This window comes from Gymnoscopelus braueri (assembly GCF_963280865.1).
Source record: "Gymnoscopelus braueri genome assembly, chromosome: 6".
Lineage (NCBI taxonomy): Eukaryota > Metazoa > Chordata > Actinopteri > Myctophiformes > Myctophidae > Gymnoscopelus > Gymnoscopelus braueri.
Genome location: NC_137607.1, coordinates 12,039,259 through 12,067,047, shown reverse-complemented (window position 1 = coordinate 12,067,047; position 27,789 = coordinate 12,039,259). Strand labels below are relative to the sequence as shown.

The following is a 27,789-nucleotide window of genomic DNA, read 5'->3' as shown; positions in this document are numbered from 1 at the left end:
AAAATAGTTTCAGATGGTTGTCTGTGGCCAAATACATATTAATTTGGGGGGGTCCTTTGACATGAAAATGTTTGAGAACCACTGGTTTAAACAACATGAAGAACCAAGCCCAAATAAGCAACTGCACTTTAGAAACAAGCCTAAAAGAAAACCCTCAACCCGCAACAACCAATATGTACAAGCCCCAAGAGTCGCTTATAATAAGCAGACTTGGCAACACTGGCCACGACCCCGGAGGGTCCTCGGGACCCTGCGCCGCACCTGTGGCCAGAAAACACATCAGCTAAATAGCCGTGTTCCTGCTTAATGGGGCGAGAGAGCGGCCTTTGCTCATTTTGCCGTGAAAGAAACTCGAGGGGTTTGAAAACGGCCTCGGAGCAAACAATGGCTCTCAGACGGTGGCTCCCCTGGCGGAGCGAGCGAGCGAGCGAGCGAGCCGGCGGACGGCCGCGGCGTCGCGCTTGAGTTCCGCCTGTTGATGGTATCACTGTTAAACTGTGTGGCAGAACAGAGAGAGACGTGAGGTCATTTATTGTAAAAAGGTTTGGCGCAGAGGTTAAACATACGGGTCGCCCGCATGTGCCGGGAGAAACCTCACGGAAAGTTGTGCATGCACACACACACACACACGTGCACACACGTGCACACACGTGCACACACACACACACACACACACACACACACACACACACACACACACACACACACACACACACACACACACACACACACACACACACACCGTTGTTATTGAGGCACGACCACTGGGGGCTCAGTGCATCAAAGAGTATTTCAAGGACATAGAGGTGAACTGTCCCCACTCCCCCCCCCAACGCAGGCTGAAACTTGAGCCCTCCAACAGGGCTTTCTTTCATTTGCTCTTCAATGACATGTTTAGAGTCGCTGTCTGGTTATTTTCACTCAGATCAGAACAAAACATGTTTTTTTTCCTTCTCTTTACTCTTTTTTTATCCTTGTCTTAGAGACCTTTATAGTAGTAGCAGCATTGTTTTCAAAAAGCGGAAGACAAGCCAACGTAAGCTGCAGTACAATAGATAGCAGTGGTGGGAAAAGCACTCAAATGTTGTACTTAAGTAAAAGTATCAATACTGCAATGTAGAAATACTCCGTTACAAGTGAAGGTCTGGAATTCAAACTTTACTTGAGTAAAAGTACAAAAGTATTGGGATGAAAATATACTTAATGTACCGAAAGTAGAAGTACTCATTTTGCAGAATGTCCCATTTCTCAATGCATACAAATCTTTTGAAAATAGCCGATCTACAAGCTCACAACGTGTCGCATTTCGATTTGCGACACGTTGTGAGCTTGTAGATCTGCTATTTTCAAATAGCCGACATATATATAGTAGGATGTGTAATGTATGTTTAATGTATGTTTAGTAATTATCTAAATCTACAAAGTAACTAGTAACTCAAGTTTTCATACAATTGTAGTGGAGCAAAAGTACAATATTTGTCTCTTAGATGTAGTGGAGTAAAAGTATAAAGAAACGAAAATTGGAAATACTCCAGTAAAATAAAAAATACCTCACAGTACTTGAGTACATGCACTTAGTTACTTTACACCACTAGCAGTACAATAGATAGTGCGATTCTTCCTATACTCGCTACTATCTGTGATTTCCGAGGCGGCGAGCAGAGCAGAACAGAGCAGAACAGAACAGAACAGCGTCTCACTGTGTTGCAGCGTGTGTGGACAGCTTGTTTTGATTTATAACAAGGGTATTATTTATGATCCGTCTGACGGCCCTGGCTACTCCGTGCCCAGGTCGGCCTCATTCCTCAGCACTGACAAGGAGGCCGGACTCCCGGAGTTATGGGATCAAGGCTGATGTCTCGCAGGCCGGTATCTGTGCCTCCTTATTTTATCAGCTCCCCAACAAGTGAACATGAACGCCCTTATAAATCACTGCCATCCCCTTCGGCAGCAGCAGCAGCGGCCCAGAGGAGAGGAGAGGCGGCGAGGCAGAGAGAGAGAGAGCGTGGTGTGATGTTGGACATGTGCGCTTCGCTTCTTAAAAAAAAGGAAGGTCTCTTAAGGGGGCGATGTACCGTGACAGTTACCTCCACGCTTATAGCGTTAGGTACAGAAGTGGTTCTCGAACCTTTTTTAATTTCAAGGACCCCTAGGGTTTGGTTCTGCATTTTTGCCCTCGGACCCTCCATAACTCTGGAACCAAATGGATTCCGTTTGTACACTCTCGGAGTTACACTCCAGTTCAACCCTGATGCGCTGAAGCTCCATCTAAACACAAACACAGCTGTACCTCAGTGGTTCTTAAAGTGGGGTCTGGGCTGTAGACACCCCAGGGGGTCCTTGAGGGGGTTTCAGGTAGTCCCGAGCTAGAATATTGATAGTTACGATAGGACCCTTAGAGGTCTGGCTACATCACTGTGGAGGGTCCTTTTGAAGACGGCAACAGATCATTCTAAATGCTGGAAAATGTATGTGGGAAAAAAACAATGGCTGTTAAATGTGGCATTACATTTTGTCAACTGTGTTTGAAGAGCTAATTCCGCCCCGCCCCCAACATTTCCCATCCTTCAAGGCTGTGGCGTCAGGAGTGGAAGTAGCATGACATTGTTGCTGCTTGACTGCATGACTCCACAAATACATGGACGCTTATATCGTCAATATACATTATTATATTTAACCATAAAAAGGCTTCCAGAGCATTGTCTGTCCATATATCTATCTATTTTTCTCAGCACCGTTTTCTATCTTTTTTTAAATAACTCTTATCCCACGATTTTGTAACTCTCCCTCTGCCAGCCTGGGGAGAGCCCCGAACTGAGCTCATGCTTCCCTCAATGCATGTGGAGTCACCTAACAGGGGGGAGTTTCCCCGGTAGGACGTAGCGCGTGGAAGGAACACGTTATTCCAACCAGTTCCTTTCCCCTCCATCAGGCGGAGACCATGGTTACTGCATGCTTTTAGTGAGGGTACCTACCCTAGGGGACACGCACGAACACAGAAAGGCCCTTTCGCCAACCTCACCATAGGGTATGATGACGTGGAGTAGAGAACACGCCCCCAGCGCCCCCTCTCAGCCCCGTTTTCTGAGACAAAGTAACGCCCTTTCAACAAGCCATTCCTGGTCGTGGTGTCATAGTGAGAGGAATGAGCTCGTCCATGCAGACAGCACGGTACGTACAACTGTAGCTAGTGAAGTGACAAGTGAATCCGGTCATTGGAGGTATGCTGTTGTTGGCTTTCAGACAGACAAAACCTGGTTTGACCTCAATGGTCAGTATCATGTGTCAGTATCATGTCAGTATCATGGCCAGTATCATGGCCAGTGTCATGGCAGTATCAGGTCAGTATCATGTCAGTATCATGGTTAGTATCATGGCCAATATCATGTCAGTATCATGGTCAGTATCATGGTCAGTATCATGGTCAGTATCAGGTCAGTATCATGTCAGTATCATGGTCAGTATCATGTCAGTATCATGGTCAGTATCATGGCAGTAACATGGTCATTATCATGTCAGTATCATGGCAGTATCATGGCAGTATCATGGCAGTAACATGGTCAGTATCTTGTCAGTATCATGTCAGTATCACGGTCAGTATCATGTCAGTATCATGGTCAGTATCATGTCAGTATCATGGTCAGTATCACGGTCAGTATCATGGTCAGTATCATGGTCAGTATCATGTCAGTATCATGGTCGGTATCGTGTCAGTATCGTGTCAGTATCATGTCAGTATCGTGTCAGTATCATGGTCAGTATCATGGTCAGTATCATGTCAGTATCATGGTCAGTATCATGGTCATTATCATGGTCATTATCATGGTCATTATCATGGTCAGTATCATGGTCAGTATCATGGTCAGTATCATGTCAGTATCATGGTCAGTATCATGTCAGTATCATGGTCAGTATCACGGTCAGTATCATAGTCAGTATCATGTCAGTATCATGGTCAGTATCATGGTCAGTATCATGTCAGTATCATGGTCAGTATCATGTCAGTATCATGTCAGTATCATGGTCATTATCATGGTCAGTATCATGTCAGTATCGTAGGAACATTTGGGAACATGTTCGCCTACAACAACATGGCCAACACTAGGGAGGCTGCAGGTTGTCAGTATCATGGTCAGTATCGTGTCAGTATCGTGTCAGTATCATGGTCAGTATCATGGTCATTATCATGGTCAGTATCATGTCAGTATCATGGTCAGTATCATGTCAGTATCATGGTCATTATCATGGTCAGTATCGTGTCAGTATCGTGTCAGTATCGTGTCAGTATCATGGTCAGTATCATGGTCATTATCATGGTCAGTATCATGTCAGTATCATGTCAGTATCATGGTCAGTATCATGTCAGTATCATGTCAGTATCATGGTCATTATCATGGTCAGTATCGTAGGAACATTTGGGAACATGTTCGCCTACAACAACATGGCCAACACTAGGGAGGCTGCAGGTTGACCGTGGTTATTTAATAACTAGGGATGGATGCAGCGTTTGATGACAGGCCGTTGAATGTGTGTGTGAGAGCGACTTATCCTCCATGAAAGAGCCACGACCTTGATCCATTATCCACTCTGTTCCGGCTTATACGGACCAATACATCCACACATAGACACACAGGTACTGTAGAGTGTGTGTGTGTGTGTGTGTGTGTGTGTGTGTGTGTGTGTGTGTGTGTGTGTGTGTGTGTGTGTGTGTGTGTGTGTGTGTGTGTGTGTGTGTGTGTGTGTGTGTGTGTGTGTGTGTGTGTGTGTGTGTGTGTGTGTGTGTGTGTGTGCGTGCGTGCGTGCGTGCGCGCGCGCGCATGTGTGAGCATGGGAGCGGACCAGACAGATTACGGTCACGGTTAAGCGCCTCTGACAACAAGGCAGAGACAACGGATTCATTAGGTTTTGTTTGACCAATAACTTCCTGTGAATGATAGATGTGTTTTTGCGCGCGCAGCTGTTCACTCTCTGACAACAGTCACTCCCCTCCTCGCATGATGTCCCTGTGTGTGTGTGTGTGTGTGTGTGGAGGGGGGAGGAGGGGGGGGGATTGCCATTCAGTGCACGTATGTGTGTGTGTGTCTGCCTGCGTGTGTGGTCTGTGGAGTAGCAGGTTCAGCGTGCCTAATTCAGAGGAGGGCTCAGACAGAGAGAGACCCCGGACCACCTCAGCACACATTGGCATGCAGAAATGGCCCTGGAGACACTGCGGGCCATTCTCAGCAGAGTTAGCATGCGTGTGTGTGTGTGTGTGTGTTCTGTTTTTGTTTTCTGTCTGCCTGCGTGTGTGTGTGTCTGTGTGTATGTGTGTTATGTTTTTGTTTTCTGCGTGCGTGCGTGCGTGCGTGCGTGCGTGCGTGCGTGCGTGCGTGCGTGCGTGCGTGCGTGCGTGCGTGCGTGCGTGCGTGCGTGCGTGCGTGCGTGCGTGCGTGCGTGCGTGCGTGCGTGCATTCTGTTTTTGTTTTCTGCCTGCAAAGTTTGTGAGTGTGTTTGTTTGTGTGTGTTTGCACACGCATGTATGTGTGCTTGTGTGTGAGCATGGCCTATCTGGTCGACAGTTAGCGTGTGTGTGTGTGTGTGTGTGTGTGTGTGTGTGTGTGTGTGTGTGTGTGTGTGTGTGTGTGTGTGTGTGTGTGTGTGTGTGTGTGTGTGTGTTTGTTTTTGTGTGTGTGTGTGTGTGCGTGCGTGTTAAATCTGCACATGAAAGGTGAGCGTCTCTGTGTTTTTTGCTTCAGTCGCTGCTACTCTGACGGGAAGCAGAGTGCCGTCTGTCTCTGTGGTATTGTGTGTTTTCCCCAGACTCTCACACACACACACACACACACACACACACACACGGGAGGGAGACTCCATTTCAAACATGCTACAAACTCAAAGCAGAGACGGAGCATGGAGTGGAGCGAGGGGGACAGCATAAGGCCAATGTTATGTCACTCCAGTTAACTCAATCCTATAGACGGCGCGTCTGCAGCCGCTGCAAAACGCACACTCTCCTGAACCGAGACAAAAAGAAAAAAGATGTTTTAGCTGGTGTTTAAAGACGCACTTAACACAAGTCATTCACCCTGATGCATGTCTTCAGGGTGACTGTAAGGCCCTACAGCATTGCGTCACTGCTGCATGCCTCGCTGCATGGCTGCGTCTATAGGGGGGAATCCTCATCTCCGTGTGTGTTCTCTGGTGAAGCATTTCATTGGGTGTCATTAGCCCCCACCCCCCTCTTGTCCTAACTAGCTCCCTGTGGGTGATTGGAGGTATTTGTGTTGGCTCAGGCGAAACATTGTCTCTACAAACAACGGGTTTAGAGCGACAGAGAGAAAAGGAGAGAGAGGAGGGGGTCAGTGTTGCCATGTCTACTTATTATAAGCGACTTTGGGCTTGTTTTTCTGTAAAGTCGCTTGTAAATATTGGTAGTTGCGGATTGTGTTTTTTTTGGACTTGTTTCAAAAGTGTAGTTGCTTATTTGGGTTTGTTTCCTAAATGTTGTTTAAAACCAGTGGCTCTCAAACATTTTAATGGCAAGGACCCCCAAATGAATGTATATGTCCACCGAACCCCCCCCCCCCACCCTATCTAACAATATGTTGTGACCCCCATACCAGATTTGTGTAGTTAAGATATTTAAAAAAGTGAATTGCTTTTGAAATTTGAAGTGCTCATGTGGCCTACAGTTGCTTTTTTTGGGCTTGTTTTCGTAGATCTCATTGTTTATTTCTCTCGCAAAATCTGGCAACACTGGGAGGGGTCGGAGAGGAGGAGGGGGAGGAGGTGAGGGGGGGGGCTAAAAGGATGAGCTGAACTGCGTGACCAAAAAAGTAAAAAAAAAAGAAGAAGAAATATGGCGCATCTCTCATCACGTTCACACAAATGTTTTGGCTAGACCAGTTAAGTCTTCTCTGTCAGCACCAATCACCTGGCTGTAAATCCCCCAGAGCGGCGGCTGAACGTAAAGCGCAGCGGGAAGGAAAAACTCCACAAAGATGATGAGTTTCGGGAGACGAACTCCCCCCCCCCCCCCCCATGTTATACGACGCGTTTTCATACATTCCCTTAAAACTAATAAAAACATTGTGTTGAATTTATCTGTTTGTAGCTCGCTGAACGTACCTCTTGGTTCTGACAGCAGGTCAGGAACTGATAGGATTTTTGTGAGTTTTGCTGTTTTTCCTGAAACAGTCAGTATTTCAAAGGTCAGTGTTTTTGCGCTTTTTTGGAATTTAATCTATGATAAACTGCAACCAGCTCTTGTTTTGAACAGAGATAACTACTTACTGACTGACTGACTTATACAATCTGGGGACCGAGGCCTACTGGTGGGCCAAGAGGATATTGCTGGTGGCCCCCCAAATAATTGGCCAAACACCAATATATATCTCTGCTATCCGGCAGAAACCAGCTAACTCCAAAATGTTCATTTTTCAGGAAATGAAAAAAAGTGGAGTTAGGAGGTTTTGTTCATCATTGATAAGAACAGCTGAATGGACCTCCAAGCAAACCAATGAGGTTGGAGTCAAAACCTCAGCTGGAGTCAGCAAAACCAGCTAACTCCAGTGGACTTAGCTGGTTTAGCAGAAAGTTTGAGGATCCAATGGAGTTAGCTGGTTTTGTCAGAAGCGCTTTTTAATGCTTTTCATTGGTTCAGTATTTTATTTACCAACACACAGACGTAAAGGGTGTTCAATGGCCCTGATTTATGGGCAAAAAATGCAAAAGCGTCAAAATGGAGTTTCTGCCGGACAGCAACGAAACATTAATGTAAAAACTAATAATAATGTAAAACAAATGTCATAGCATTTGATATGGACATGCAACGCAGACAGAGAGCATGTTGTCGTGTGTGTGTGTGTGTGTGTGTGTGTGTGTGTGTGTGTGTGTGTGTGTGTGTGTGTGTGTGTGTGTGTGTGTGTGTGTGTGTGTGTGTGTGTGTGTGTGTGTGTGTGTGTGTGTGTGAGAGAGAGAGAGGTGAAGACAGCAGTGTAGTTACTAATGTGGCTGTAGAGTGACAGCACACAGCAACCAGCTGATGACAGAAGCCACCAACAGTACAGAGGAGCACCATGCATACACTGACTGACTGACTGATGGATGGATGTTTCACCTCCCAAACACCCTGTGAGTCCACCTCCATTCTTTCTCCTTTTACAATGATAAAAATAAGTACTCCCCCCCCCCCCTTTTCTTGTTCAAATCTACAAGGTATAAAACAGGGCTTAACTAAAATAACCATATGTGCTCCACAGTGGTGTAAAGTAACTAAGTACATTTACTCTAGTATTGTACTTGTGTACAATGTTGAGGTATTTACTATTTTTACTTTACTGGAGTATATTCAATTTTAAGTACTTTTACTTCTACTCCCCTACATCTCAAAGGCAAATATTGTACTTTTAGTCCACTACAATTGTTTGAAAACTTTAGTTACTAGTTATTTTGTAGATCTTGATTATTATCACAAAATATACATTAACCACTTCAGCCCTCTATACATTTCAGCCATTTGAAAATAGCCGATTTATTGTGCAAGCTCCGATCCGACGCATTGTGAGCTTGTAGATCGGCTATTTTCTAAATATTTTATACATTTGAAAACTTGTGAAATGGGCCATTCTGCATAATGAGTACTTTCTATTTTAGGTACTTTAAGTGCCTTTTGATACCAATACTTTTGTACTTTTTTACTCAAGTACATTTTGAATTCTGGACTTTTACTTGTAACAGAGTATTTCTACAAAGCAGTACTGATACTTTTACTTGAGTAAACCTTTGGGTACTTTTTTCCACCACTGCCTGAGAGAAACAGCTGGTTCTTCATCACACCTCTAGTGAACATGGGCTCTGCACCTCGTCAGCAGTGCTGACAGTGGTCCTGACCATGTGTGGAGTGTCCGCATGCTGCCCTGGCTTTCCTCACAGTTGTGGCTCGGACTCTAAAAAGCAGGACCACTGTGGTGGACCTGCTTCAAACAGGGGGTCTCGTCTCCTTGCGGGCACATACATGCAAACACAATAAAGCATGGACGCCGGACCATTTTGTTTGTGTAATTTGTTTTATTTGTTTGTGTGGTTTTGTGTCTCGACCAATCTCGCGGAAGGAACGTGATTGAAAAGGACAAAGCAATACTCAGGCTATTTGTCACGCTGTGAAAATAGCCGATCTGAAATGGCGACTTTTTTAGAACTGCTATTTGCAGAAAACTTATGAAAATTCCTGAAAAGGTTTGAATATTTAGAACATGAGGGACAGCCAGATTGAAAAGTGGTTATAAAACACATCCAGCACACTGGCTGGTTTGAAGTGTGTGTGTGTGTGTGTGTGTGTGTGTGTGTGTGTGTGTGTGTGTGTGTGTGTGTGTGTGTGTGTGCGTGTGCGCGTGCGTGTGTCGAGAGAGAGAGATTGGGGAGGGGATGGGTCGTACGCCCCCCCAGGGGAACGGGCTGCATGAGGAGAAGGTCTGTGTGTAGGGGAGGGTTTAATGATGGTTCCTCTCCCAATTTCCTCCTAATGAAATAACTCCTGTCTACCTGACCTGATGCTCCTCTCTGTGGCCTGGGGGGGCGGAGTCTGGACACCAGATTAGAACCATGTTGTCATTTAACAAAGGGAGAGAGAGAGAGACATAGAGAGAGACACAGAGAGAGAGCGAAAGACAGAGACAGACAGACAGACAGACACCAGTAGTGGTGGACGGGAAAAAAATACTGCAGTAAGCCCTTTGTCCAGTTAACCAATTAAGCCCAACAAAAATGTTGCTAAATAGCACTAAAAGTGGTTATTTGGTTGGTAAACATAGGGGAACCTCTTTTAAGGGACCTATTTTTACAGCACCTTTATCAAATGGTGCTACATAGAACCATTGGAGGTGTATAAACTAAGATGAAGAACCAGTAGAGAACCTCTAAAGAACCATACAGGGGCTGAACAGGTTCTTTGTACCACAGTGGTTGGCACCTCAACCACCCCAAAGAACCAGAAATCCTTTGTGTCAAAGGGGTAGCAGGACTTGATTGGGAATCGGAAGGTTCCTGGTTCAATCTCCACTCCCCTGGGTTACCATCAAAGTGTCCTTGAGCAAGACACTGAACCCCTAACTGCTCCTTGTGAGCAGCTTGGTTTCCTCTGCCATCAGTGTGTGAATATAATGTACGTACTGTAGGGTGACCAGACGTCCCAGTTTGGCCAGGATTGTCCCCTTTTCAAGCTGCGTGTCCGGAGTCCCGACAAATATCTCTAAAACACAAATTTGTCCCGGTTTTCGCCAGAATTACAACAATAATAGTTGCTTTCAGTGGTTGCATGGACGTTTATAATGTTCTTTGAGTCATTGTTTGTATGCAACACCTATGATGCATACATGTGTGCGTGCATGGACGTGCATGTTTGTTCGCGCGCATGCATGGTGAACGTGCGTATTGCGTGTGAGGGGCTGAATATATGGTCACCCTAATGCAATGCACACTGTAAAGTGCTTTGTATAAAGGAGCTACGTATTCACCTGTTTCCTAGGCTGTGTGTTTTCCACTTCCTGTCGATTTGATCCAATGAAATCCAATGAAACTGGTCAGATGACCAATGATATCGAACGAAATCGACAGGAAGTGGAAAACACACAGCCTAGGAAACAGGTGATTATAAATGCACCATTTACCATTTTATTTAGAGGACACCAGGTTGAAAGCGTTTAAGTCTGTCCAACTGTCTGTGTGTATTGGATGTCACTTCTGAAGCCATTCTCCGTCTCCAGCCCTGATATCTAAAAGCACTCCTTCCGCCCCCACCCAACTCCCCCCCCACCACCCCGTCCAGAGTAGCTATTTCCTGTCCTCAGCCCTCCAGCTCTGTGGTCAAAGCATTTGACCTTTTGTTGGTTTTGCGTATCAAGGTTTTTTTTTGTGTGGTGCCACTCCTTCTGTTTCCACAGAATAGAGAATAGGCTTTAAGGGGACTTGGGTTGGTGTGGTGGTTGACCCAGGAATAGAGGCGCACACACACTAGCGCACACGCCCTCCCCGACGCACATTAAAATTCTTCTGCATGGCACGGCGTTCCCGCGTGCATGGCGGGCATCCCACATTTTCCACATTCTCCTGGTCAAGGAGAGGGAAGTGTTTCCGGACTATACCCAGGTTTCCACGGTGACGCGGAAGCCAAACAGCAGTTGCGGAAAAAGTACTCAAATTTTTTACTTAAAAAAAAAAGTATCAATACTGCAATATAGAAATACCCTGTTACAAGTGAAAGTACTCATTATGCAGAATGTCCCATTTCAAGTTCTCAAATGTGTAAAAATCTTTTGAAAATAGCAGATCTACAAGCTCACAATGCGTCGCATCGCGACGCATTGTGAGCTTGTAGATAGAAATGTATATAGGGCTGAAGTGGTTAATGTTTTGTAATAATAATCAAAATCTTCAAAGTAACTAACTAAAGTTTTCAAATAATTGTAGTGGAGTAAAGGTACAATATTTGCCTCTGAGATGTAGTGGAGTAGAAGTAAAAGTATTGGAAATTGGAAATAGGCCTACTCAAGTAAAGTACAAATACCTCAAAATTGTACTTAAGTACAGTACTTGAGTAAATGTACTTAGTTACTTTACACCACTGCCAAACAGCCAGGTCAGGAGCTCGCACTAGCTTGTCCGTGTCATTCCCGACGTGACGGCGGTTTTGCCGTAAAACCCCGGCCGGCGTGGTAATGACACCGCTAGGCCGGTGGGGCGTGGCTGGCATGAGGTTCTGTGGACGGCCTGGTCAGAGGCCGGGTCTGGCCGCAGCTCGCAGATGGCGAGGCAAAAAGCTACAGGAAACCGGGTGCTTCCAGTAAAAACATGTAATTAGAAACACATTGACTCTCGAGCCCCTGGCATGACGCTGGGGGAGAGAGACACACGCTACTCGCCGGGGCGCTCGCTCACTCGAGGGGGGGGGGAGAGGTTTGATTCGAGCGGGGGACGCGAGGGGACAGACGGACGACGGGGTCACGGGGAAAGTCCCCACGAGGAAAAAAACAACCCTTGCACAGTGGTGTAAAAAGTACTCACACCTTTTACTTAAGTAAAAGTAAATGTCCGGAATTCAAAATAAATAAAAGTACAAAATATTGGTATCAAAATGTACTTAAAGTACCAAAAGTAGAAAGTACTCATTATGCAGAAAGTCCTGTTTCACAAGTTTTCAAATGTATAAAATGTCTGAAAATCTTTTGTAAATACAGTAGCAGATCTACAAACTCACAATGTGACGCATTGTGAGCTTGTAGATCGGCTATTTTCAAATGGCCTAAATGTATATAGGGCTGCAGTGGTTAATGTATTTTTTGTAATAATAATCAAATCTACAAAGTAACTAGTAACTGAAGTTTTCAAATAATTGTAGTGGAGTAGAAGTTGCAAATTGGAAATACTCCAGTAAAGTAAAAAAAATACCTCTAAATTGTACTTAAGTACAGTACTTGAGTAAATGTACTTTGTTACTTTCCACCACCACCACTGCCCTCACAGGACACGTAAAAACCAGGGGGAGCAACGTGGACAGAAAGCTGCAGAGGAACGGTTCTGAAAAAAGACGTGGAACCACACAAAGAGAGCGCTATAATAATAAGACATGGGAAAACAGATGTGAAGGAGAAGAGGAGGCATAATGACAGAGATACGAGGCTGATCTCAGATCAGAGACGGCCAGCCCACAGGGATCAGTTTGATGGGTGCAGCAGCATGGTGGGTGGATGGGGGGAGGGGGACAACAGGATACACACCACTGAGACGCATGTTTACAAGATAACAGGCAACATTAGACCACTGCTTCTCTAAGTTGGGGTCTGCGGGAATCCCCAGGGGGTCCTTGAGATGGTTCCAGGGGGGGTCCCCAGCTAAATGATTGATAGTTATAGGAATCAAAAATGAACCCTTGCTGCTCTGGGGATCATCTATATGTTCCCCCATGTACGCTCTGGTGACGCAGTGGTACAGTCCCTGCCCTTGTGAGTTCGAATCCACCGTGGTGCATTCGGCTTTGTCGAGCGTCTACACGAACACAATTGGCCCGTGTTCAGGGCCAATTGGCAGGTGGCAGGTGAGTCAGTAGGATACGACAGCAGTGACAACACAGAAATGTGTGTGGGGAGGAATGAATTGGCATAACGACTAGATTGGGGAGAAAAAGAGTTCAACAATAATTAGCTACTCTAAATAAAGAAAAAATCCCTATGTTCCCCGGGTTCTATGTTCCCCCTTCCTAAAGGGGTTTGGGTTGTAAGTGGGGAACATAGAACCCAGGAAACACAGAACCCGGGGAATATACAACCAGGGGAACATAGAACCAGGGTGTAGGCTATATGTGTATTAAAGAAGGGGGGGGGGCTCCTTGAAATTAAAAGAGGTACTGGCAGCTAACAGGCAGGTGCTGTAGCTATAGGGCAGCACGAGGGCCCCACAGTTGGCAGCGGCGTGGGGGCCCCTGTGTTCGCCATGGGGGCCCCCCGCGTGTGAGCGGCGGCGGCCGCGCCCTGCGTTGGCCATGCGGTGAACCCAGCTCCATAGGGAGCGCAGGTCTAACATGGCCGCATGCGGTGCTTAGAACCATGTCATCACCAGACCATACTCCCCACGGACACTGGCACAGCAACCAGACTCGCACGAACAAGACATATACACTCTAAAGAATAAGATGTACACTATACGCTTTATTATGGCCCTAGAATTATGACTGAATGTGGAGACTCTCAGTTCTTTAAAATCACAGCTAGAAACTCTGTTGTGTTGGCCGCTGCATTTTATTGAGATTTTTTTGTAATTATTCTTTATGTAATTTTACTCTCTTATTTTTCAGTTTTATTGTTTAATTCATTTGTTTTTCCTTTAAAAAAAACTACATATATATGTTATTTTATATAGTTTTTTGCTCTATGTTCTGAATAGGTGTTTCCTATAAAAAAAAATACACATTGAATTGTCTCGTCGTTTACATATGCTATACAAATAAACTTGCCTTGCCCTAAAGTCCTGAGTGTTCATTTAACACTGAGAGTGTACAAATGGAACCAAATGGACCCGTAACTCTCACAGTTAAATGAACACTCAGGATTTCACAGTGCGGTCAGTGTGTGATTTGAATCTCTCTACGCCGTCAAGTACCAAGATGGAGCCCAGACGTGACATGTGACAACTACTGTGGCATCCAGTGATGCCTTTAAAGGAACAGTAAATATGCTAGATCAAAAAAGTGATGATTGTTATGGACATACTGTGATGGTTAGGGTTGCTTTTTTCTGGAAGCCAAAGGCACATGTGATAGGATTTACAGTCGGTTTGAACAGCATTTCTATTTGCATATGGGTGTGTGTGTGTGTGTGTGTGTGTGGTGGGGGGCGGAGGACGAAATATTTCCTCTACAGTGCAAAAATAAATCATTTACAAGACACACAATATTTATACTATATTTATAGTATGCTAGATATCGTTGCTGTCGGGTGGATAAAGTTGTACGTCCAAAACCGTTCCTTTTGTATTACGGTATCTTTAAAGAAAAGGATAAAGAACGAAAAGTTTAAAATAGTTAAAACATCTGATCTACAAGCTTGGAGATCTGCTATTTTCACAACTTTTGTAGTAGGGCATTAATTTACAAAAAAAAACATACAAATAAATATGCAGGTACAAGGTTTCTGCCTGACAGACAGCAGCGATATGTTCTCCACCTGCACAGAAGCATTTCTGCCTTCCCAATGGAAAGATCTGCCGGATCTATCCGTTGATCATTTTTAAACCATGCACCATATGTTTGTATATCTGATTTTACTGTGCCTTCATGTTATTTGACTTGTTGCGTTCCGTGTTCCTTTCTTCTCTATTCACTCTTCCCTATTATAACTATTCCTGTAACTGCAATGTTAAGAGCTTGCACAAAAATATTTTGTGTAATTGTGTGAAGTGACAATAAAGTAGATTCTGATTGTCATTGTGTCACTTCAAGCAGGTGGCCTTTGAGCTGGTGGTGACCTTGGTATTGGGGTGAAAACATCCAACAAAAACAACAGCCCTGCCTTAAAGGTACAGTAAGTGATTTTCCTTTAAATAAAAAGTTTTAAATACCTCTATAGTGTTTGTAACGGGGTCTCTCCAGCTCTTTAGTAAACAAAATGATTTTTTTTTATCCAATCAGGAAAGACAACTCATAAACAACTGAAATTGGGAGTGAGGAAACTCGAACACTATACAATTGAAGTAGATACATGGGTATCTATGGTCTCTCCTGATTGGATGAAATTGGCAACCCACTTGAAAACAAATGTTCTGTTTATTAAAGAGCTGGAGAGACAGGGGAGACCCCTGTTACTGAACAAACACTTTATAGCACTGATTACTATCTGAATATACAGCGTTAACCTTGTCACTATTTATTTCTTTTTTTTTGTTCTAACAAAGAAATATCACTAACACTATCATTAATTCCAGTCCTCCCTGCCTGCGCGTGCGTCCCCTCTCAGCCTCCCAACCCAGGAATAGAGGTTACATTAACAGACCACGTCTAATCGACTCTTTTCCATGCAGCCCCAGAGTCAACAGCTCAACCAAGCACGTCATCAGAATTAAGAGAGGAAATGGATGTTTGGTAAGTGACGAGGTTTTATACATTTCCAAACAGAAAACGTGTGAAGTGACAATTCACAGTCCCACACAAACCAACAGCGGCAGACTGGAAAATGTGCGGCAATCGGCAGGAACACAACGGGGGGAAATAAAAAGGGTTCTGGTGGTTATACAGAAAAAACAGACGAAAAAGGGGGGAACAGGGATTGCACTTCCATTGAAACACATAATAATACACGCGGTAACACAGAACAGCAATGTAAACATATAAAGTACCAGGTCCCCGGGGACGGTCGGTTTAAACCAACAGAACATTTCCTTACATTTGAACAGAGTACCTTGGGCTCATTGTCAGTCTTTTGTTCCTAATGTAATTTGGAGCGCAGCAACATTGGCCTGGTGACAGACATGTGAGAACCAGGAGTAGAGTAGAGTCCAGAGACTTCCAGACACAGAAAACATGTAACTGTAGGCCCTTCTGGAGCAATGTTTCTCCTCAACCCTGTTTTGTTTGCAGCACCAAATTCGAGCTTTCCCCACAAAACCGTGACACGTTAGCATCGTAGCACTAAAGGTACTGGATGGATGGCAACACACAGCGATCCCTGGAGTTTCTCTCAGCCTGTGAGAACGTCTCGCCATCCGCTTTTGGTTACTCTCTGTGTTTGAGAAACCAGAGGACATCATTCAGTTTTGCCTGTTTTATACGGCATCGTACGGCGCAGGACCCACCGTCGTGCACCAAAGTATAAGTCAGGCCCACAATACATACAATGCACGCTATATTGGACAGTAACTCATAACACTTTGTAAAAGCCCTGTTATAATGCAGACAAAACAAATTAAGGCACTGGATATACTGCATATTACAGAGAAGATGAAAAAGTGTTGAGTTGTTTTTTTTCCCTGTGAGGTGTGCAGTCAGGCTGCTTGCCAGCTTAGCTAGCTTAACTGTTCTTAATGTCATGAGCGTCCCGGATACAGTACAGCTCTGCCTCTTTGGCAGACACTTTGAACCTCAAGGAACGGTTATGAATGAAGCGATGACGTTTCATTTAAACTGTACATGTGCATGGTGCATCAGTAGAACCAAGGAGTCTGCTTCGTAAAAAAAGAGTTCATAAAAGGTCTCCCTCCTTCAAACAGTTGCAGTAAAGTTTTGTTCAGTAAAATGTTCAGTAAGGTACAGTAAGGGAGGCCATGCTGTCACAGTAAAAACAGTTTGGAACTCGGATAGATTGGCAGCATCGCGTGAGGCTACATATATAGAGACACTAATCCCAACCTTTCATTAAGGAAATGTCACGGCTATTAGCACGTCCGTGTGACAGAGATGAGAGAGAGAGGGACGAGGTCTGGAGACAGCTGACAAATGTTTGGCTCCTGAGGTCGATCCAAAAGCCCCCGGTAAATGTGATATCTAACATTTATAAGCCTTTTAAAACTTTATTAAGTACAGTATAGGTTTTCTTATTGAAAACTCTCTCTAACCATCTCCATACTCTGGCATGTGTATAATATCGAAAGGCTGGTATTTTCTTTCCCCATGTATATATATATATATATATATATATTTTTTTTAACCGGGTTTCTCTCGGACATTCGGTAATCTGATAGCGTTTAATTTTGTTCTCAGTCAATGCTGATTGCTCTCCCGACAGGGCCTATAGGCTAGGCCTCCGTCTCTCCGTGGACGTTCTCCATGTGGACCTTGAGGTAGTCGTTCCTGGTGAACTTCTTGTGGCACAGGCTGCACTCCGCCATGGGTCGGTTGGGGTTGTGCGTCAGCTTGTGCCGGCTGAGCATCTTCTTCAAGCTGAAGGACAGGTCACACACCTACAGAGACACAGAGCAGTGGGAGATATTAAGGTCCCTGTATTCAAATACTATAGGGGGCGGACTCTCAGCAAACAAAAGAAACGGTCCACACTCACTAAATATGCTTCCTTTTTTCTGTTTTTTTACCGCAGCAGCAGTCGACAAACGGACACGCTTTGGCTACTCGGGCCTTCATCAGAGTTTGCTTTATATTATATGTTAAAGTCCCTGTCCGTATGTCCCATGGTGGTGTTCAAATCCTCATCAAAATCATCTCTGTTCAATGTACATGTTAAGTATTTCTCTCCCCCCAAAAGCATCCCTATGGAGCTATTTGCTCTCATTTAGTATTCAACATCCTATGAATTATGCATATGTTTGATTCACTAGAATTGGGTAATCCAACCAGTATCCACAGAGTGCATTCAACGAATGCACAGCGGGCGGAAACAACGAGCCAGTCTTCTGCTCATTACTGGGGGGAGAGCTTGTTTTGTATCACTGAACACCCCTGCATACTTCCTAAACTAATGCTGCGTTTAGTTACTGTAGGCTCTGACTGGCGTTCGCTGTGACGTCGGCGTCGCACCTCTTCTGAGTTACGTGCCCTTCACTGAGGTTCGGTCTGAAACTCTAAAGTATATTAATGCTTTGCAGATATCTCGTTGCTGTCGGGCAGAAACATTTTTGTAAATTAACGCCCTACATGACTACTACAGCGTCACACAAAAGTAACAGATCTCGAAACACGGCGTGAAGCGATGCATTTTGAGCTTGTCGATCTGCTACTTTTGCTATTTTTGAATTTGAATCCTGAAAAGTGACAGTTTTGGACATATGAGGTTTCAAGACTCAATATGTTTATTGTCACAAGGATGTATAAGTAGTTATGGGGGTGTGTGGGCTCCTTGATGACCCTCAGGGACTTTCTGAGGCAGCGCTGGGTGTACAGTACAGTTCTCAAATTCTGCCGAACCCTACCCGACGTTTTCTGGCCTGAACGAGCCGAGCCTCGGGTTCTGTGAAAGCCATTACAAAAAAATACATATATATATTACCTCCCAAAAAGGGGCCCCTAGCGGCCGAAAGGTGAGGCCGATGGAAATTGTAAAGTGAACTTTCCTCGATCTAGTTCGTCACCGTCCGACCTTCCTAGCCTGTGTTATAAAAAAAAATGTAATGGCGAAAATGGCCAAAACTATCTCTGGAACGGGGAAGGTCCAATCTGCTCAGTTCAAAGCTTGTTGGATTCGTGACTTTGAGGACATTAAGCACATGATGACACTTTTTTTCAGGCCTACAATTATGTTAATTGTTCGGGCCGGGCCAGTTAGGTCCCAGTTAAGCCTGGGCCTTAATTTTCAGGCCCGTTGAGAACACTGTACAGTGCACAGCTCCTCCAAGCTGGGCAGCCGACATCCAGCGATGCGCTCGGCTGTGCGCACCACCACCCTTCTAAGAGCCTTATGGTCCATGTCTGTGCAGCTCCCATACCAGCTGGTGAAGCTGCTTGTCAACAGGCTCTCGATCGTCCCTCGGTAGAAGGCCTTGATGATTTGTGGACTGCCGAACCCCTTGAGGCGTCTGAGTCCATATATGCGCTGTTGTGCCTTTGCGACCACCACAGTAGTGTGTTCCTCCCATTTCAGCTTTTCATGGCGTATGTTCACCCCCAAGTACTTGAAGGTTTCCACCCTCTCCACCACGGTGACAGGTGGTTGTGGGTTCCCTTCCTCCCCAGCCTGTGGTCAACAATGACCTCCTTGGTCTTGGAGACATTCATCAGGAAGTGATTCTCCTCACACCACTGCTCCAGGTCGGTCACTTCCTCTCTATCCACCCGACAGAGAGACCGTATGCAGAATGTAAGAAACTGCCAGGATTTTCCACGTGAAAGCTTTTAAAAGGCATTGACCAAACAAAAACAAAACTGCGGGAAGTGGGCATGTAAAGATGGACTCATCTCCATACATGGATCCTCATTCCTTACCAATGCTCACCATAAGCTGGTACCATTTCAGTCCACATGCTCTGTGTGTGGAATGTGGATATCTTGATGGGGATTTCAAGCTAATCGAAACTTTCTTTTCCTGGAACGTGAGCACGCTAAAAAATAGTAGCCGTGGCTGTTGCAATCGATACAAAAGAAAAGCTGAAAATCTAGCTTGAAATGACGGGCATTGATAATTTGAAGCGCGATCCCTTTAACCTCATTCACCCTCCCAGCTTTTCTTAGCCAACACGTCTGCTGGCCATGGGGCTTATAGTCATATCAAGCAGCCAGAGCCTTAATCGGGAAGCGCAGCCGGGAGAAACTGGAGATGATTAGTAAATCACACGCAAAAAAAAGGGGGCCTTGGGGCTTGGAGACGGAGATGCCCCCCCCCCTCTCCCACCGGTAGCGAGGGGGGAATGTATTGGACTTAACATCCGTCACAAATGAGCCATTTTACACTAAACAAATGACTCCATCGTCCTCTATCAATCACGGTAATCCACCGTTGGCCGGCGTTCAAGCTGCAAGTTCCACACATTGGCTCGAGAATCGCAGCTTGTCCCCCCCACACCCCCAACCCCCCCCCCAAAGCCCCTCTGGCTCTCACTGCTCAATCTGCAGCTCTCACAGATACTGCCTGGCTGTGCTGAGGAATAAACACCACCGCTATGGAGATGATATTAACGCTGCGATAAAGACTCAATATGGAGATTGACAATGCGCTCCTTTTTTTTATTAACCACTTTCAACCCGACGTCCCCTTTTTTGGGCCTGTCGTTGTAGGCCAAAGTTCATCTACAAGCTCACAGGTTTGACCACTTGAACTATATACGTCGGCTATTACAAAATAGCAGATGTACAAGCTCACAACGCGTCACATTGTGGGCTTGTAGATCTGCTATTTACACTATTTGTCGTACGATGGAAGTGTATAGGGTTTTAAAGTGATGTTGTTTGGTTCAAACAAAACGTTTTCTTTGTTAAAAGCTCTATATTCTGATAATAATTGCTAGAGAGTGTTTGTTCACTAACAGGGGGTCTCCCTGTCTCTCCAGCTCTTTAACACATTCATTGGCAGGTATTCATTCATTAATTCATCCGCCACTGCCAGCCGTTTTACCTTATTTTGACGATCCACAGAATGTTTTTGGATGTAAACACACAATGTCTCGTGGAAAAAGTCTGTCTTCTTTCTACCGGATAAAAAAACCATTGTAACCGCGATCGTCCGTTCTGTGGTCATCGGCAGTTGAATATAGCTCGTTTTCACCAAAAACGCAATCAGGGAATAGAAATCCGAGATACATTTTATAAATGTAACATTGTAGCGGACAGGGTGAAAATGTTTTAAAGATGACATCATTTCCGAAAGTATCCTTCTCTCGAAGTCAAGGCATCATTCATAGGTTGGTAAAGAGCGCCCTCTAGCGTAATCACTAAAAACACCAGATGACGTAATATTACGTCATTGGCGGTCAAGCGTTTGATTTGAGATGAAGTAATATTATGTCCATGGCAGTCTGTGTTAACACATTGAGTGCCACAAACGGTCCGGACCGTTTTTGAGAAGCTATGCGTTATGTGCAATAAACGGTCCGGACCATTTTGGGCCATTTTTGTTTTTTATATTTTTTTCCCACGTGGGGCGCTCTAACGAAAATTTGGGATCATCCAAGGAGTCTCTAAGAAGGAGAGGCCGGATGTGGATCCATGTCAAAAATGTTTCCTGTCGTCCACTCCAATGTTAACTCCTTGACTAAAAGCTTAATATCTCCTATTTCTTTTTAACGTGGTGGAAATGAGCTGTTTTCGATCGGCGATCACTGCAATGGAGGATCGCCATAGAAATATTATTGTTCCAGGCGTTAGTCGGGACCCTCCGCCGTCTCGCACGCAGGCTTTGTTTACATGCGCGTCCTCGTCGGGGCTTCTACAGCACGAAACATATCAGCGTAAGTGGATGGAAGATACGCTGGCACTAGATGTACCCTATTTTAATAAACCTCTGGCACACGATGTGTTAATAAACGGGAAATACTGTACATGTTCAAGTGGGTCAGTCATTTCTTCCTATCAGGTGGAGATCAGCTTCAATTTTATATTGTCACAATTCCAATTTGAAGTTCTCTTTCCTGATTGGAAGACATTTCATTTATCCCATCCTGAAAATGTTTTTTCTGTTTACTAAAGAGCTGGAGAGACCCCTGTTACTGCACAAACACTCTATATACTGTAGCAATGATTACTATGGGAATATAGAGCTATTTAAAACGTATTTTAACCAAAGAAATATCACTTTACGTAGTGAACTGAATATCCCCTCCCCCCCATAAAAAAAAAACTCCAAAAACAAAGGATGTTTGATGGCAATTTCATGGTGTCCACGACTTGTCTGGGTTCCTGCTTTGAGGGAGGAAGGTTTGGTAGAATGTGCACACAGAACAGAACTGTGTATAGAATCATGAAAAGGAAACGTCGTCCAGTCCGTTAGATTGGGGTTTCGCTTCATAGAAACATTTTTTTCTTTGGTTGTTGTTTTTTTTTATTTTGTGGCGCGTCAAGTTCAGGTACATCAAATGTAACCACTAACAGCAGTGCTCCGCTCTGAACAGACTCCTCATGTCAGGCACTTCTGAAGGTTTAAGAAAATCTCATCGGATTTTTTTGGATGTAAGACATTCTTTAAGACACGACTGTGGCTTTTGAGTGAGAGAGAGAGAGAGAGAGAGAGAGAGAGAGAGAGAGAGAGAGAGAGAGAGAGAGAGAGAGAGAGAGAGAGAGAGAGAGAGAGAGAGAGAGAGAGAGAGAGAGAGAGAGAGAGAGAGAGAGAGAGAGAGAGAGAGAGAGAGAGAGAGAGAGAGAGAGAGAGAATGTTTTCAATTTTCAGAAATGGCTACAGAGAAACAGTGGTGTAAAGTAACTAAGTACATGTACTTAGTTACTTTACACCTTGCAGGCTTATGCAAAGGTTGATATGTAATTAAAATGTATGTTATTTAGACAGATGCCAGGTTCATTTGTTGACCTGGCATCCTATGGTTTGTATAGTTTCAATGTACATATTATTTACATTTTTATATTATACTGTTTAGACTGATGATAGGTTATTGGTTTACCTATATCGTAGATTACAAGACATTTGATGCATTACTTTGCTTACTGTAGTCACTCTGGATTAAAAGCGTCTGCTAAATGCCTAAATTGTAAAGTACTGTACTTGAGTAACATTTTGAGGGTTTTCTTCTTTACTTTAGTGGAGTACTTCCAGATTGTAATACTTTTACTTCTACTCCACTGCATCTCAGAGGCAAATATTGTACTTTTACTCCACTACAATTATTTGAAAACTTCGGTTTATTTGCACGTTTTGATTATTCTTACAAAACCTTATTATACTGTAGATTTAGAATGTAGGACTCAGATAAAAAAGAAAGAGAAAAAGTACTTCAGAAAGGCCCTTTGCCGTGCATCTGTGCAATCTTCTCGTTGTGTGCTCTGCCCCCCCCCCCCCCCCCATCTCCGTCTCTGAGAATAATTATTACTGCAGCAGTATTATAAGCAGTAGAGGTAATTTCTGCTCTCTGATCCTCGAGATGTGTTTACGTGAGATCAACCCACCAAGGCCCCTTCAGAGGAGCCAGATCGCTATCTATGATACACACACACACACACACACACACACACACACACACACACACACACACACACACATGCGTGCACATATCTGGCCTGGTGCCAGAGGCTGCTGCCCACACACGCACACACACACACACACTTGTATTAGCTTGTGAGGACATTAACATTTTAGGACAGGGATTTTGTGAATGCAGAATGCCAAGTCCGACACAATGGACATTATCCCCTATTGTCCCCTATTGTCCCCTATTGTCCCCTATTGTCCCCCTAATTTCCCATATTTTTGGTGCGTGACACCAACACACATCCTAGTATCTCAGTGAGCTAAATCAGGCGTAACTCCAACCTTAACCCCTAAAACTAAACTCCAAATGCCTAATCTTAACCCCGACCTAAATATCTAACTCCTAAAACTTTTTCTGACCATAAAACAACTATTTCTCTTGTGAGGAAAATGGTCCTCACAACGTCTATTTCTCAAACCCTACAACGTGTGAAGACATTTAGTATAGCACACACAAACGCACGCACATACGCACACACACCACACACACGCATGCACATGCACGCAGGTACACATACAAACACAGACAGGGATAACGGGATGTGTTTACTAGGGGTGGGACGATATATCGATATATTGCGATACTTTCTCCCGCGATAAATAATCGATATGCTGCCGAAAAATATCGATATTGTGATACGTTGTTTTTCCTACTCTGTATTTGTGTAATGATGATTTTGAACTGTTTGGTGCTATTTTATGTGTTTATGAATTGAATACAAGGACTATCGTGATATATCGTTGGTGAATTTTCATGCAATATATCGTGATATCGCAATATATCGATATTTTCAGATATCGTGATATATCGTTGGTGACATTTCTTGCAATACATATCGAATATCGTGATATCGCAATATATCGAACATCGTCGAATATCGTGATATATATTGTTATCGTGGGCCTAATATCGTGATATATATCGTATTGTGAGGTACCCATATCGTCCCACCCCTAGTGTTTACAGTCGACAGTTGGAGGGAGGAACTCACGTCGCATTGGAAGGGTTTCTCCCCGGTGTGTGTCCTCATGTGTTCGTCCAGGCCTCTCTTCTGACTGAACGCCTTGTTGCACTCACTGCACTTGTATGGCTTCTCCTGTAGAGAGAGAGAGAGAGTGAGACACATGCACACGCACACACGCACACACACATACACACACCATTTCAGAGGGGGGCCACATCATCATCATCTGGATAGATTGGGGAACAATGCTATATAGACAATACGGTCTACAGTTCTTACACATATGGAGGAAACCTGGCGGAAACCTCACCTTCCACGACGTAGCGAGGCGTAGCACACAGATGTAAATGATACACATATGTACCGCGCACCGTAACTAACGCGTAAGTAAAACAAGTGTAGGCGCAATGCGAAGGAAGACACAAAAAACACATTGTCATTTTAGTGCACACATGCGCACGCACACACACACACGCTCCTTTGTATTACTACAGCGTGAAAATGTTATATGCCTCAAGGCATATATAACTCCAACCCCCGACCCCTTATATCATTGGCTCTCAAAGTGGGGTCCGGGGGACCCCAGGGGTCCTTAGGGGGTTCCAGGGGGGGTCGAAATGTGGCTGTTCAAAAATAGCAGATATACAAGCTACATTATGCGAGCTTGTATATCTGCTATTTTTTATTATTATTATTTTTTAAATCGTGAAAGTATTGGAAAATTCTGCATGAATTAGATCAAAAATCTTCTCTTCTGGGGGTCCCTGGCACAAAACATTTTCAGATGGGGGTCCGCGGCCAAATATATATAGTTTTGGGGGTGCTTGACTTGAAAAAGTTTGAGAACCACTGCCTTATATAACCTCTAAATGACCTAGGATCCTAATCCTCACCTGAATATTTTCTGAATATTTTGTAAGCCTAAAGGCAGTCGAATGACACGTCACGTGACGAAAGTGGCGTCAAAATAATTGCTGCGGACAAAGTCCGCCGACGGTGTCGCGTACCTCTGGAAAAAATGAGAGGACGCAGACGCTTCATCTTAGTCTGTTTCTAAAATGTGACTACACCTCGGCCCTCATGCGTACAATACTGTATAGCAGTGGTTCTCAACCAGTGGTCCGGGGACCACCAGTGGTCCTTGGGGGGTTACCAGGGGGTCCCCAGCAAAATTAGTTAACATAGTGTCATAATCATTTTAACCACTTAGCTTTGGCTATTCAAAAATAGCAGATATACAAGCTCATAGTGCGGCACCGAGTGCCGCACTATGAGCTTGTAGATCTGCTATTTTTGGAAAATCTTGAAAATGTGTGCATAGCCTTGAATATATATATTTTTGCAAAGCGAACATTTTTAACTCAAATCTTTGCTTCTGGGGGGTCCCTGGCACAACCTTTTCAGATGGGGGTCCACGGCCAAATGTATATCAATTTAAGGGTCCCTGGCATGAAAAAGGTTGAAAACCACTGCTCTATAGTAATATAAGTACACACATGCACATGCACACGCACACGCACACACACACACACACACACACACACACACACACACACACACACACACGCACGCACAATATCCTCTCCCTTCACACCCTGGCCGCACCCCCCCCTGTGAACATATGAAGATGTGAAATGAGAGCTTGCGTGGCCCCTGCAGTCCAGAGGAAATGAGTGGCGTAGCGGGGCCCTATACGCCACAATCACATGGATCCCTCTGAAGAGTAAGGAAAACATCACAGAGGCCACGCCCCCTCCTGGGCTGTAGAACAAGGGGTTTCCCAAACAATGGGATAATAATAATATGGACTTTTTTTTGTTTCCTACATATTATTTGAATTATTATTTCAAAAGATGTTCAACCCCCCCCCCCCCCCCCCCAAAAAAAATGAGGTAAACGAAAAAAGTATTTTCACCTTTTCACCCTTTCTTTGGATAGCACTCTTCATTTGTTCACTAGGGATCATCTTTAACACATTCCACGCGAGAGTTTAATATCATAATGTACTCACCAGTGCCAGCGATTTATTGTTGTTTTTTTGTTTTTTTCACGTCGCCACAGACCTCGCTGAATACCTTAAGATCGCGCATTAAACTGTTTGTAGACACACAGGGTAGCTGTGTGAGTGGCCCAGAGAAGACCGTTTCAATCGGCGATGGTCCATTTTGAAGTTGTCGCGGTTTATGTTAAACGGCGTTCAGCGAGGAGAAAAAAAAAGGTAATGGAGGATTAGACCACAAACCACTAAAAAGAAAAAAAGACCACTTCGCGTAGATCTACGCGACTGGCACGCTGCGCAATTATTTAGGTTCGCGTAAATCTACGCGATTGGCACGCAATGTGTTAAGAAATACATACAAAGTTGCATCTTCCAAACCTCTGTGGACATTCCTTTTGTATCCCCCCCCCCCTCCAAAAAATTAGTTCCAAAGGTTGGAGGAAAAAAAAAATCTAAGATTTTTCCAAAATAATTTCAGAAACGTCTAAACTTTTAATACAACCGTAAATAAACAGATTGAAAAGGAAAAAGAAAAATCTTAAGAAATTGTGCAGATATATCAGTGAAGATCTACAAGCTCACAGCAATGATGTGAGCTTGCAGATCTGCTATTTTCCACTATGATAGTTCGCCCAAACAATTAGCCTACTTTTTTCCCATCGATTAGTCGTCCCATGGAGACTTGAATTCATGAATATTTTAATGTTTTCGTCGCATTCCTAAGCCAATTATTTGATGACCGGCGGACCCGTAGGAACCGCGGACCGGCGGAACTGCTGCCGGTCATCAAATGATTAGACGGAAAGAACGAGCCCAATCGATGGTCTTGAAGGGCGGATCCAAACCCAGCCGCAGGGATTCCTGCGGCGCTTCCTATTGCTTCACCAATCTATGTCCCCGCCTCCCCTCCCCCCCCCCCCCCCCCGGCCTGTGCACGGAGCACGCTGATGTCACCAAATTTAGAGCGACGCCCCTCTGCACTCTGATAGGTTAGGAGATAACAAGGTCCTAAGACCAGCGTTCCTGAATGGTTCGTCCAGCCTTTTTTTCTTTTGAAAAAAAAAAAAAGGCATGGGTTTCCAAGGCTATCAAATGATTGGCTTAGGAATGCGACAAAAACAAAAAAAAATACCCATGAATTCAAGTCTCCATGCGGGTGACTAATCGATAGGGGTGAACTATCCCTTTAAGTGGTTCATTCATGACGTATTTGTGTACGTTTGGGGAGTTCCCGGGGAGAGAGAGCGATCTCTTCTCTGGGTCTGGAGGTGAACAAGTTTTGGGAGCCCCTGCTGAAGCACATGGATCCCTCTGAAGAGAAAGGAAAACAGCCGGGGCGGGCGAAGGAAGGGCCTTTGAACAGTGTATCGCTGCTTTAACCGCCATCAGTCCTGTGTCTCCACACCTCAGCGCTTTAGCAAAAAGAACATTTCCGCTGTGCCTTTCAGAAGCCTGTCTGGATGTCACTCACAGCACTGCTATCTCACTGTGTGTGTGTGTGTGTGTGTGTGTGTGTGTGTGTGTGTGTGTGTGTGTGTGCGTGTGTGTGTGTGTGTGTGTGTGTGTGTGTGCGTGTGCGTGCGCGCAGTGGTGGAAAAAAGTATTTGAATGTTTTACTTAAGTAAAAGTATCAATACTGCAATGCAGAAATACTCTGTTACAAGTGAAAGTCCGGATTATGCAGTAAGTACTCATTATGCAGTACCCCATTTTACAAGTTTTCAAA

At 44.5% G+C, this 27,789-nt stretch overlaps 1 protein-coding gene across 1 annotated transcript in view; it reads right to left on the bottom strand.

Annotated features, from left to right (window-relative positions):
- Positions 1–15,673: 15,673 nt before the first annotated feature.
- Positions 15,674–27,789, bottom strand: part of prdm5 (PR domain containing 5) — a 74,245-nt gene continuing 62,129 nt past the window's right edge. Inside the window, exons 15-16 of the mRNA XM_080431074.1 lie at positions 24,092–24,196; positions 15,674–17,421 (exon numbers count right to left, since the gene is read on the bottom strand). Of these exons, the coding sequence (XP_080287200.1) occupies positions 17,257–17,421; positions 24,092–24,196 (270 nt within the window). The 3' untranslated portion in view covers positions 15,674–17,256. The remainder of the gene's footprint in view (positions 17,422–24,091; positions 24,197–27,789) is intronic.